Genomic DNA, 13242 nt, shown 5'->3' with positions numbered 1-13242 from the left:
GATTGATTCTTTTCTTTCTCCTCATTTTTGTGCTTTTTGCCTGGCCACTAATTTTTGAGAAGATACCAAATATGGTGAATTTTACCTTGGTGGGTGCTAGATACTTTTAAATTCCTATAAGTATTCTATTTTCTTAATGTCAAATTTGTTTTTCTTAAGATTTATTTTTAATTAACACATAAAAATTGTACATATTTATGAGGTATAGTGTGATGTTTCAATACATGTGTATATTGTATGATGTCCAAATCAGGGTAATTAACTTATCCATCACCTTAAACATTTAGCATTTCTTTGTGATGAAAACATTCAAAATCCTCTTTTTTAGCTGTTTTGAAATGTATAATACAGTATTGTTATTTATATTTACTCTACTCTGCAACAGAGCACCAGAACTTACTTCTCCTATCTGTCTATAATTTTGTACCCATTTGCTAATCTCTCCCCATCCCTCCCTCAACCCTAACCTCCTCATTCCCTAGTAACCACTGTTCTACTCTGTACCTCTATGAGATCAGCTTTTGTAAATTCCACAAATGAGTGGATCAGGTGGTATTTCTATTTCTGTGTCTGGCTTATTTTCTTTAACATAATGTCTTCCAGGTTTATCTATGGTGCCACAAATGACAGCATTTCTTTTGGCCAATAGTATTCCATTGTTTATATTTACCACATTTTATAATCCACTATCTGTTGGTGAACACATAGGTTGCTTTTATATCTTGTCTATTGTGAATCGTGCTGCAGTAAATATAGGAGTGCAGATATCTTTTCAATATACTGTTCTCATTTCGTTTGGGTAAATAGCCAGTAGTGGGACTGCTGGATCATATGTTAGTACTGTTTTTAATTTTTTTAGGAAATGCCATGCAGTTTTCCATAGTGGCTGTACTAGTTTACGTTCCCACCAATAGTATAGCGCATTTCCCATTTCTTTACATCCGTGGCAGCATTTGTCATTTTTGTACTAGCCATTCTAATTGGGGTGAGATAATACCCCATTATGGTTTTGACTTGTATTTCTGTGATAATTAGTGATATTGAGCATTTTTCCATATACCTATTGGATATTTGTATTTATTCTTTTGAAAAAAAAGTCTATTTAGATTTTTTGACCACTTTTTAATCAAATTATGTATTTTTTTGCTATTATGTTGTTTGAATGTTTTATATATTCTGGATATTAATCCCTTTTCAGATATATACTTTGCAATTTTTTTCTACTATTCTGTAGATTGTTTCTTTCCTCTGTTGATTATTTCCTTTCTTGGGCAGTAACTTTTTAGTTTGAGGTAATCCCATTTGTCTATTTTTGCTTTTCTTGCCTGTATTTTTGAATTCTTACCCAAAAATTCTTATCCAAACCAACGTCATGAAGCATTTCCCCCATGTTTTCTTCTAGTAGTTTTATAGTTTCAGGTCTTACATTTAAGTATTCAATCCATTTTGTGTTGATTTTTATATATGGTAAGAGATGTTGGTCTAGTTTTATTCTTCTGCATATAGATGTCCAGTTTTATTGGCACTATCTATTGAAGAGACCATCCTTTACCCAATGTGTGTTCCTGCTGCCTTTATTGAAAATCAGTTGGTTGTAAGAGCATCAATACATTTCTGTGTTGTCTGTTCTGTTCCATTGGTCTATATGTTTATTTTTATGCTGACTCCATCCTGTTTTGGTTACTGTAGCTTTATAGAATACTTTGAAGTCAGTGTTATGCCTCCAGCTTTGTTCTTTTTGCTCAAAATGACTTTGGCTATTTGGAGTCTTTTGTGCTTCCATACGAATTTTATTATTTTTTTCTATGTCTGTGAAGAATGCCATTGATACCTTGATAGAGATTGCATTGAATCTGTAGATTGGGTAGTATAGACATATCAACAATATTAATTATTGCTATTCATGAAAATGGAATATTTTTCCATTTATTTGTATCCTCTTCAGTTTCTTCCATCAGTGTTTTATAGTTTTCATTGTAGAGATCATTCACATCCTTGGTTGAATTTATTCCTCTATTTTTTTGAAGCTCCTAAATGGAATTGCTTTCTCGATTTCTTTTTCAGACTGTTCACTCTTGTCATATAGAAATGCTAGTGATTTGTGTATGTTGCTTTTGTATCCTGCAACTTTACTGCACTTTGTTTATTCTAACAATTTTTGGTGGCATCTTTAGGGTTTTCTATAAATAAGATAATGTCATCTGCAAACAGTAACAGTATTATTTCCTTCTTTCCAATTTGCATGCCCCTTATTTCTTTTTCCCAATTGTTCTGGCTAGGACTTCCAGTACTATGCTGAATAAAAGTGGTAAAAGTGGGCATATTTGTCTTATTCCATATCATACAGGAAAAGCTTTCAACCTTCCCCTATTCAGTATGATATTAGTTGTGGGTTTGTCATATGTGACCTTTATTAAGTTGAGGTATGTTTCTTCTATACCTAATTTGTTTAATGTTTTTTATCATTAATGGATGTTGAATTTTATCAAATGCTTTTTCTGCATTTTAAATTTATCATATGGCGTTTGTCCTTGATTCTGTTGATGTGATGTATTATGTGTTAATTTGCATATGTTGAACCATCCTTTTATTCCTGAGATAAATTATACTTGATCATGTTAAATGATGTTTTTAATGTGCTGTTGAACTCAGTTTGCTGGGGATTTTTGCATCTATGTTCTTTAAGGCTATTGGCCTATAGTTTTTGTTGTTGTTGTGTTCTTGTCTGGTTAGAACAGTTGGGTTATTCTGGCTTCATACAATGAGTTTGGCAGGATTCTCTCCTCTTTAATCCTTTGGAATTGTTTGAAAAGGATTGGTATTTGTTCTTAAGAATTCAGCAGTGAAGGCATCAGATGATGGGATTTTCATTGATGGGAGACTTTTTGTAACTGATTTAATCCTGTTACTTGCTATTGGTCTGTTCAGATTTTCTATTTTGTCCATTCAATTTTGGTAGATTTTATATATCCAGGAACGTATCAATTTCTTCTAGGTGTTCCAATTTGTTGGCATATAGTTGTTTGTAATAGTCTCATAGTTCTTTCTATATCTGTGGTATCAGTTGTAATGTCTTCTTTTCCATTGGATTTTATTTATTTCAATCATCTCTCTTTTATCTTAGTCCCATTAAAGGTTTGTCAATTGTGTTTATCTTTTCATAAAACCAACTCTTTTTCATTTATCATTTTTTATTCTCTATTTTGTTTATTCTCTGATGTTTATTATTTATTTTCTTCTAATTTTAGGTTTAGTTTGCTCTTCATTTTCCTATAAGTATGCTTGAACTTTATTCTGGGCAGCAGTTAAGTTACTGGAAACAGTTTCATACTTTTGGGTCCTCCTTTTAAATTTTTTTAGGCAGGACCAGACTAGTGTTTAGTCTAGGGCTACTTACTATTTAGGCAAGGTGCTTCTAAATACTCTGTAATATACTTCATCAATTATGATGTTTTCCATTTTGGCGGGTGGAAACAGGCAATACACCCCACCTGTGTGAGTCCTGATTTTCATCCAGTGCTTTCAGATAGTTCTTTCCAAGGTCTTGGGTTGTTTCCCCACGTCTTTATCAGTAGTAATCTGCTAGATAATTTAGTGAGACCTTTTATAGAGCCTTGTAATTCTCTCTCTCTGCTCCTCACACCCCTCTCATACCCTGTCCTGCTAACTATGTCTGCCTTGGTCTCCCCTGAGTCTCAGTTCTATCTCCTCAGTTCAAACCCACAAGGCTTCACCTGAGTTTCCCTTACCTGCACAGCAGCTAGAAAACTCTCTCAGGTTGGTAAGCTGAAGCAATCACAATGCTAACCTGATTGTTTCCCACTATTAGGAATCACTTTCCTTTATTGCCTAACATCTGATATCCTGAAAACTGTTGACATATTATATATTTTATGTTATTTTTTTAATTGGTTGTTTCTGGCAGATAGGTACATCCAGTCCTTGGTATTTTATCTTGACCAGAAGAAGAAATCCTTGGACTATTGAAATTTTTTCATTTTTCCAATAACCATTTAGGTTTGTTTCATTGAAATCATTGTTATCTTCTTTTTAGTATTAATTGTCCATTTATTTTTGCACATGTTTCCCCAGTATGGCTTTTGATTGGTTGCCCTAGTCCCTTACATGGTTTCAACCAATTACATTATTCTTCAGAATCTGATAGTACTACTTAGAGTCTTTAGTTTCACTGCTTCTGTGATTGATGAAACGTTTGCATACGATGATTTTGTTTCTATATTAGAACAGTTTTTTTTGGTTAATTTTACTTTAAGTTCTGGAATACATGTGCAGAACGTGCAGGTTTGTTATATAGGTATACATGTGCCATGGTGGTTTGCTGCACCTAGCAACCCGTCATTCAGTTTTTAAGCCCCGCAAGCATTAGGTATCTGTCCTAATGCTCTCCCTCCCCTTCTCCCTCCCCTTGCCCCTAACCCCCGATGGGCCGCAGTTTGTAATGTTCCCCTCCCTGTATCCATGTGTTTAACTCCCACTTACGAGTGAGAATACCTGGTGTTTTGTTTTCTGTTCCTGCGTTAGTTTGCTGAGAATGATGGTTTCCATCTTCATCCATGTGCCTGCAAAGGACATGATGGCTGCATAGTATTCCATGTTGTATATGTGCCATTTATTCTTCATCCAGTCTATCATCGATGGGCATTTGGGTTGGTTCCAAGTTTGTGCTATTGTAAGTAGCGCTGCAGTAAACACACATGTGCATGTGTCTTTATACAAGAATGATTTATAATATTTGGGTATATACCCAGTAATGGGATTGCTGGGTCAAATGGTATTTCTGGTTCTAGATCCTTGAGGAATTGCCACACTGTCTTCCACAATGGTTGAACTAATTTACACTCCCACCAACAGTGTAAAAGCATTCCTATTTCTCCACATCCTCACCAGCATCTGTTGTTTCCTGACTTTTTAATGATGACCACTCTAACTGGCATGAGATGTTATCTCATTGTGTTTTCAATTTGCATTTCTCTAATGACCAGTGATGATGAGCTGTTCTTCATATGTTTTTAGCCGTATAAATGTTTTCTTTTGAGAAGTGTCTGTTCATATCCTTTGCCCACTTTTTGATGGAGTTGTTTCTTTCTTCTAAATTTGTTTAAGTTTCTTGTAGATTGTGGATATTAGACCTTTGTCAGATGGATAGATTGCAAAAATTTTCTCCCCTTCTGTAGGTTGCCTGTTCACTCCAATGATAGTTTCTTTTGCTGTGCAGAAGCTCTTTAGTTTAATTAGATCCCATTTGTCCAATTTGGCTTCTGTTGCAAGTGCTTTTGGTGTTTTAGTCATAAACTCTTTGCCCATTCCTGTGTCCTTAATGGTATAATCCAGGTTTTCTTGTAGGGCTTTTATGGTTTTAGGTTTTATATTTAAGTATTTAATCCACCTTGAGTTAATTTTTATATAAGGTGTAAGGAAGGGGTCCAGTTTCAGCTTTCTACATACAGCTAGCCAGTTTTCCCAGCACCATTTATTAAATAGGGGATCCTTTCCCCATTGCTTGTTTGTGTCAGGTTTGTCGAAGATCAAATGGTTGTAGATGTTTGGTGTTATTGCTGAGGCCTCTGTTCTGTTCCATCGGTCTATATATTGGTTTTGGTACCAGCACCATGCTGTTTCGGTTACTGTAGCCTTGTAGTATAGTTTGAAGTCAGGTAGCATGATGCCTCCAGATTTATTATTTTTGCTTAGGATTGTTTTGGCTATATGGGCTCTTTTTTGGTTCCATATGAAACTTAAATTAGCATTTTCTAATTCTGCAAAGAAAGTCAGTGGTAGCTTGATGGGGATAACATTGAATCTATAAATTACTTTGGGCACTATGGCCATTTTCACGATATTGACTCTTCCTATCCATGAGCATGGAATGTTTTTCCATTTGTTTGTGTCCTCTCTTATTTCTTTGAGCAGTGGTTTGTGGCTCTCCTTGAAGAGGTCCTTCATGTCCCTTGTAAGTTGTATTCCTTTATTCTCTTTATAGCAATTGTGAATGGGAGTTTAACTATGATTTGGCTCTCTGCTTGTGTATTATTGGTGTGTAGGAATATTTGTGATTTTTGCACATTGGTTTTGTATCCTGAGACTTTGCTGAAGTTGCTTATCAGCTTAAAGAGTTTTTAGGCTGAGACGATGGGGTTTTCTGAATATACAATTATGTCATCTGTGAACAGAGACAATTTGACTTCCTCTCTTCCTATTTGAATACCTTTATTTCTTTTTCTTGCCTGATTGCCCTGGCTGGAACTTCCAATACTATGTTGAATAGGAATGGTGAGAGAGGGCATCCTTGTCTTGTGCTGGTATTCAGTGGGAATGCTTCCAGCTTTTGCCCATTCAGTATGATATTGGCTATGGGTTTGTCATAAATAGGTCTATTTTGAGATATGTTTCATCAATACCTAGTTTATGGTGGTTTTTAGCATGAAGTAATGTTGAATTTTATTGAAGGCCTTTTCTGCGTCTATTGAGATAATCATGGTTTTTGTCATTGGTTCTGTTTATGGAAAGCATTTAGCCCATTTACATTGAAGATTAATATTGTTACGTGTGAATTTGATCTTGTCATCATGATGTTAGCTGGTTATTTTATACATTAGTTGTTGTAGTTTCCTCATATTGTCATTGGTCTTTATATTTTGATGTGTTTTTGCAGTGGCTGGTACCAGTTTTTCATTTCTGTATTTAATGCTTCCTACAGGAGCTCTTATAAGCAGACCTGGTGGTCACAAAGATCTCACAGCATTTGCTTGTCTGGAAAGGATTTTATTTCTCCTTTGCTTATGAAGTTTAGTTTGGCTGTATATGAAATTCTGGGTTGAAAATTCTTTTCTTTAAGAATGTTGAATATTGACCCTCACTGTCTTCAGGCTTGTAGGGTTTCTGCAGAGAGATCCACTGTTAGTCTGATGAGCTTCCCTTTGTAGGTTAACCCGACCTTTCTCTCTGGCTGCCCTTAACATTTTTTCCTTTGTTTCAAACTTGTAGTATCTGATGATTATGTGTCCTGGGATTGCTCTTCTCAAGGAGTATCTTAGTGGTGTTCTCTGTATTTCCTGAATTTGAATGTTGGCCTGTCTTGCTAGGTTGGGGAAGTTCTCCTGGATGATATCCTGAATTCTGTTTTCCAACTTGGTTCCATTATCCCCATCACTTTCAGGTACATCAGTCAATCGTAGATTTGATTCACGTAGACTCACATTTTATTGGAGGCTTTGTTCGTTCCTTTTAATTATTTTTTCTGTAATCTTCATGTTTTGTTTCATGAATTTGATCTTCAATCTCTGATATCATTTCTTCTACTTGATCAATTCAACTATCCATACTTGGGTATGCTTCACGAAGTTCTCGTGCTGTTTTTCAGCTCCATCAGGTCATTTATGTTCCTCTCTAAACTGGTTATTCTAGTTAGCAGTTCCTGTAACCTTTTATCAAGTTTCTTGCCTTCCTTGGATTGGGTTAGAACATGCTCCTTTAGCTCAGAGGAGTTTGTTATTACCCACCTTCTGAAGCCTACTTCTGTCAATTCGTCAATATCATTCTCTGTCCAGTTTTATGCCCTTGCTGGAGAGGAGTTGCGATCATTTGGGGGGAAAATAGGCATTCTATTTTTTGGAATTTTCAGCGTTTTTGTGCTGGTTTTTCCTCATTTTTGTGGATTTATCTGCCTTCGATGTTAGAGGCTAATGACTTTTATATGGAGTTTTTGTGTGGGAGTTATTTTTGTTGATGTTGAAGTTGTTGCTTTCTGTGTGTTAGTTTTTCTTCTAACAGTCTGGCCCCTATTCTGCAAGTCTGCTGCCGCTTTCTGGAGGTCCACTCCAGCCCCTGTTCACCTTGGTATCACCAGTGGAGGCTGCAGAACAGCAAAGATTGCTTCCTTCCTGTGGAAGCTCCATCCCAGAGCGGCAGCAGCCTGATGCCAGCTGGTGCTCTCCTGTATGGTGTGTCTGTTGACCCCTGTTGGGAGGTCTCTCCCAGTCAAGAGGCACAGGGGTCAGGGACCCACTTTAGGAGGCAGTCTGTCCCTTAGCAGAGCTAGAGCACTGTGCTGGGAGAATCCTTGTCAGGATCAGCTGCTCTCTTCACAGCTGGCGGGCAGGAAAGTTTAAGTCTGCTGAAGCTGCGCCCACAGTTGCCCCTTCCCCGAGGTGCTCTGTCCCAGGGAAATGGGGTTTTATCTATAAGCCCCTGACTGGGGCTGCTGCCTTTCAGACACGCCCTGCCCAGAGAGAAGGAATCTAGAGAGGCAGTCTGGTCACAGCCGCTTTGCTGCGCTATGGTAAATTCTGCCCAGTCCAAACCTCCCGGCCCCCTTAGCATTGTCAGGGGAAGACCACCTACTCAAGCCTCAGTAATGGTGGACACCCCCCCCCCCCCCCCCGCCACCAAGTTCAGTTGTCGCAGTTTGACTTCAGACTGCTGTGTTGGCAGTGAGAATTTCAAGCCAGTGGTTCTTAGCTTGATTTCAAGCCAGTGGTTCTTAGCTTGCTGGACTCCGTGGGAGTGGGACCCACTGAGCGAGACCACTTGGCTTCCTGGCTTCGGCCCCACTTCCAGAGGAGTGAATGGTTCTGTCTCGCTGGGATTCCAGGCACCACTGGGTTACGAAAAAAAAAAAAAACTGCGGCTAGCTCACTGTCTGCCCAAATTGTCTCCCAGTTTTATCCTTGAAACCCAGGACCCTGGTGGTGTAGGCACACCAGGGAATCTCCTGATTTGTGGATTGCAAAAACCATGGGAAAAGTGTAGTATCTGGGCTGGGTAGCACAGTCCCTCACAGCTTTGCTTGGCTGAGGGAGAGAGGTCCCCTGGCTCCTTGCACTTCTCATGTGGGGCGATGCCCCACCCTACTTCTGCTCACCCTCCGTGGGTTGGATCCACTGGCTAACCAGTCCCAGTGAGACGAACTGGGTACCTCAGTTGTAAATGGAGAAATCACCCACCTTCTGCATTGGTCTCACTGGGAGATGCAGACCGGAGCTGTTATTCGGCCATCTTGCCAGATTCTCCAAAAATGCTTATTAAGGAGTTTGCTTCTCATTTCTCTAAAAGATACTTGGGAGAGACAGTTTATTTAAAAGTATTACATCTCTTAATATATTGAAAACTTTTCCTGTGAGGTTATATTAAATTTACAACTTTTTTAATTGCAACAGAGATAACATAAGCAAACGTACACTTACTCTGATGAAAAACTTAAAATGCACTGGGGACTACTATGATAGAAGCCACTTGCTAACATTGGATTTATGGTTTGCTTTCTTAATATGTTATATAGTAAGCCACCATTTATTGAATGGATTAACTACATGGGACCCTCCCTTCTATGTTTTATCTGTGTACACATACCCTTACACCTTGGGGCCCAGCTTAACAGCAAAGTTCAATAGCTCCTGTCTCCTGCTGAACATTTAGCATATTCCAGGATAACTTCTGCCATTTTACATTTTCCTCCTCCGTCACTAATCACACATCCAATTCCACAGATTTGGCATCTTCCGGTTTAAAAGTGGTGTATAAGGATTTAGTATATATTGAAAAATATCTCTCAAGATTCTCTTGAGAGTTAACTGTGTAGAGTATAGATTTTACCTTGCATAAATGTAGGTGAAATAAACAGATTGCAAGGCTATTGATGCTGTCACATTTTCAGTAAATGTAAAATTATGTATGTATACATGTATATATATATACACACACATTTTTTTTAATTTAGGATTTGCTTTCCCATATGCTTCATATGGACCCACGTCAGCGGTATACTGCTGAACAAATATTAAAGCACTCATGGATAACTCACAGAGACCAGTTGCCAAATGATCAGCCAAAGAGAAATGATGTGTCACATGTTGTTAAGGTAAAACAAACATACTTTTATGTGCCTTCGAGATATCAGATACCTAATAAACCCATTGTGTGCCACTTGCTGATGACACTTAAATAATTCCTTAAAATATCTTTATTTTTTAAAGATAGATTTTTTTAAATTAACAACCATGTACTTTTCTTAGCTTACTTTACTACTGCCTTTCAGATGAAACAATAAAAATTTCTTGATTGTACCTGCCTTGCTTTTGAGAGATGCTGGAATTAGGATTGAGCTAAATGCAAGTTTCATATTGAAATAAAAGATTGCTGTTAGTTCTTAATTTATAACTGTTCGTGAAACCATTCCTGTATCCATATACATTGAATCAAGGTTTTAAATGTTAGTGTTTTAACAATTTTTTGTAAAAAGCATAGTTATTGAAATGAAAAACATACAAGTAATATTGATTCATCACTGCACAGATCTAATATATTCAATTATTTTCCTAGGAAAACATTTTGTTCTAGATATATGTCTCATGATATCATGTGAAAGTTTTTTTTTTTTTTAACTCCAGAATTTGTACTTAGTTTGTGGCATTTTCTCATTACTTTAGGGAGCAATGGTTGCAACATACTCTGCCCTGACTCACAAGACCTTTCAACCAGTCCTAGAGCCTGTAGCTGCTTCAAGCTTAGCCCAGCGACGGAGCATGAAAAAGCGAACATCAACTGGCCTGTAAGATTTGTGGTGTTCCTAGGCCAAACTGGATGAAGATGAAATTAAATGTGTGGCTTTTTTCCTATTCTTATCAAAGGCATCGTTTTCTGCTAAATTACTTGAATATGAAGTAATATTAAATCCCCATTTTTAGGGGAAGTGAGATTTAAAAAACCATTCACAGGTCCACAATATTCATACTATGTGTTTGCAGTAGTGTTCAAGTGTTTATTTAAGCATATAATTGGTGTCCACCAGGTCCTCACAACTTCTCTGCACACAAGCTTCTAAAATTCCTTTCAAATAAAGTTACTTTAATATTTTTTTCTTGTTTCATACAATTATGGTTTGGGGAGTCATTACCAACAATCAGTATACATGTATAATAGTATAATGACAAGCAATGTTAGTATTTTTAAACATCAGATCCCGAAGGATAGGCTTTTTCTAATAAAAGAAAAACAACAAAAACTTATTATAAAAGCTTGTTATTCTGTAAAACCAAAGGACTCCATTCATTTGACTCACTGTAGTTACTAAAATGTAAACATAGTGGTTTGGTGCCAGAGCAAAATATATTTGTGCTAATATGTGAATTCTTGATATAGTTGGTGCCAAAGTTTTTATAGAAGAATTATATCTCAGATAATGTGTGCAGGCAGATCTGTATATTATCCATAAGTGGCCTCATTTAGAAATAAAGGTTTTTATAAGGCTTCTGTAAATTTTACATCAAATGGAAATTTAGTACAAGTGAAACTTTTTTTTTTCCAAAGGCTTTATACTGTTGGTGTAATCTTATAAATAGGTCATAGTTAAGCCTTTGAAAATGAAGTATGTGGTGTTGACACTATCCTGGTGTTATATAAACTGACTTTCAAGTTAACCAATTGGATTTTAATCATCATCTATCCCCTTTATAAATGAACTACACTGTTGTTTTTCTGACTTCGATGTGCTTTGAAGTACAGTGTAGCATATTATTCTACCTTGAATCCTATGATAATACAGTTGACATCTTGCTGTAGTGGACTTGTGCATATAGCACACATGATATAGTATATTGTATTACAGTAAACTTTAGACAATGCTACTTAATCATTTTACTTCATGAAGATAAACTAACATTTTAAATATGAATAATATTAATGGTCTACAAAAAAATTGAGCACATTTTAGAATCATATTTATAAAAAACTGGCCAAATTGGTCTTATAATTCAGAACCACTGTGTAGTATGTATTCTTTTCTCTAAATGATGAAATGCTAAAGAATCATTTCACGTTGTTGAAGAAAATACCATTGCTACAACAACAGCAGCTACTACTGCTACTACTACTACTACTACTACTACTACTACTACTACTACTGACAGAAAGAATTCATGAATGTAAACTGGAGGATATCACAGTTTTCTTTAGTGAATATAAGTGAACTACTTGTGCGTGTTAGGTGTACTATTTGCTATGTATTTTACTTTGCTTCATTCAGAGAGAAAGTTGATTACTGAGTGCTGAATTATACAATTTAGGCTAGGAAACTTGTAACTTTGGTATTTAATAAAAGAAACTATACATATTCTGTTTGTAATGTAAATAATCTATACCCCATGCACAAATATCTGTTTCCTGAGTGTGATATATTAAAGTATGTATTCTTATTTTGAGGTATCTTTTGGAAATAATTGAAAGAGATTAAAGAACAATTTATGCCACATGAAAAATAATTACTTAGAAGTAGTTAGGTATCATGTCTTATGGCTTTTTATGTTCCATTTTGGCTTTTTTTCTCATTTGCTTTATTACTATATGTACTTGCATGTAACAGTTTGTAAGCATATATTCTGACTTATTTTCCTTCTGTCATTATCTAGTGCTGTTATGCCTTCTTCCTATCAGAATCGATATGTCAAACTCAGAGGTGTGATTTTGGTGTTGAAGTTTTCAGGACAGAGATACTATTTCCATGGATGCATTTTAAGTAATAAAATTAGGGGAAGTGAAATCAGAAAATGAAAAATGATTACAAAATAACTTTCAGGTTTTCTATAATCAATGGCTTTAAAAAGTAGACAGTCTTAATTAATTTTAAATTAGCTTGCTCAGAAAGGTCATGCCATACAGTCCTATCATAAAAGGAACACTATAAGAATTAAGCAATGAACAGCATGATTTCTGATCACCCAGTGAGGACTGACAGTGTATAAAAGACACAGGTATGCTACTGGATGTACCCGATAATTGTTTGAGAGTTTTCTAGTGAAAAACTCAAATATGCTAGCTTAACCACAGTAGTAGGGGGCAACCTTATTATATGGGAGAGCTTCAAAACATACTGTCATTTTGTAGAAGGAGCCCAGGTAAGGATGCCTAATCCTGTCCAGTTTGGCTAGAACTCCATAGCCAAAAATGCAGATTTGGATTGAACATTTTTTTGATGGGACTTCTATCAATGCTTAACTAGTAAAAACACATCTTTTCTATAAGACTTTAGAATACTGTGGTTTCTAATGGGTTCTTGAATAATTATTTTGCATTGTGTTTTTCTAGTTAATGGTTTTTGGTAGTATTTAATGATAGCACAGTTTGGGGTTTTATTGTTGTTCTTGAAGGGGGAGGATATTGAATTTGTTTTTCTTAGAGAAAACATCAGGTTTGCTCAAATAGACTAACAACCTGTTGTCCTTAAGCACA

At 36.2% G+C, this 13242-nt stretch overlaps 1 protein-coding gene across 6 annotated transcripts in view; it reads left to right on the top strand.

The window, feature by feature from the left end:
- RPS6KA6 (ribosomal protein S6 kinase A6) overlaps positions 1-12127 on the top strand; it is a 126984-nt gene extending 114857 nt beyond the window's left edge. For all 6 annotated transcript variants that reach the window (XM_019018805.4, XM_055375425.2, XM_063703279.1 and 3 more), the window contains 2 exons: positions 9737-9877; positions 10446-12127. In XM_019018805.4, the coding sequence (XP_018874350.1) occupies positions 9737-9877; positions 10446-10571 (267 nt within the window). In that variant the 3' untranslated portion in view covers positions 10572-12127. The remainder of the gene's footprint in view (positions 1-9736; positions 9878-10445) is intronic.
- Positions 12128-13242: the final 1115 nt, after the last annotated feature.

The sequence above is a fragment of the Gorilla gorilla genome, chromosome X (genome assembly GCF_029281585.2).
Source record: "Gorilla gorilla gorilla isolate KB3781 chromosome X, NHGRI_mGorGor1-v2.1_pri, whole genome shotgun sequence".
NCBI classification, from domain to species: Eukaryota; Metazoa; Chordata; class Mammalia; order Primates; family Hominidae; genus Gorilla; species Gorilla gorilla.
This window is presented reverse-complemented; position numbering and strand designations above follow the sequence as displayed.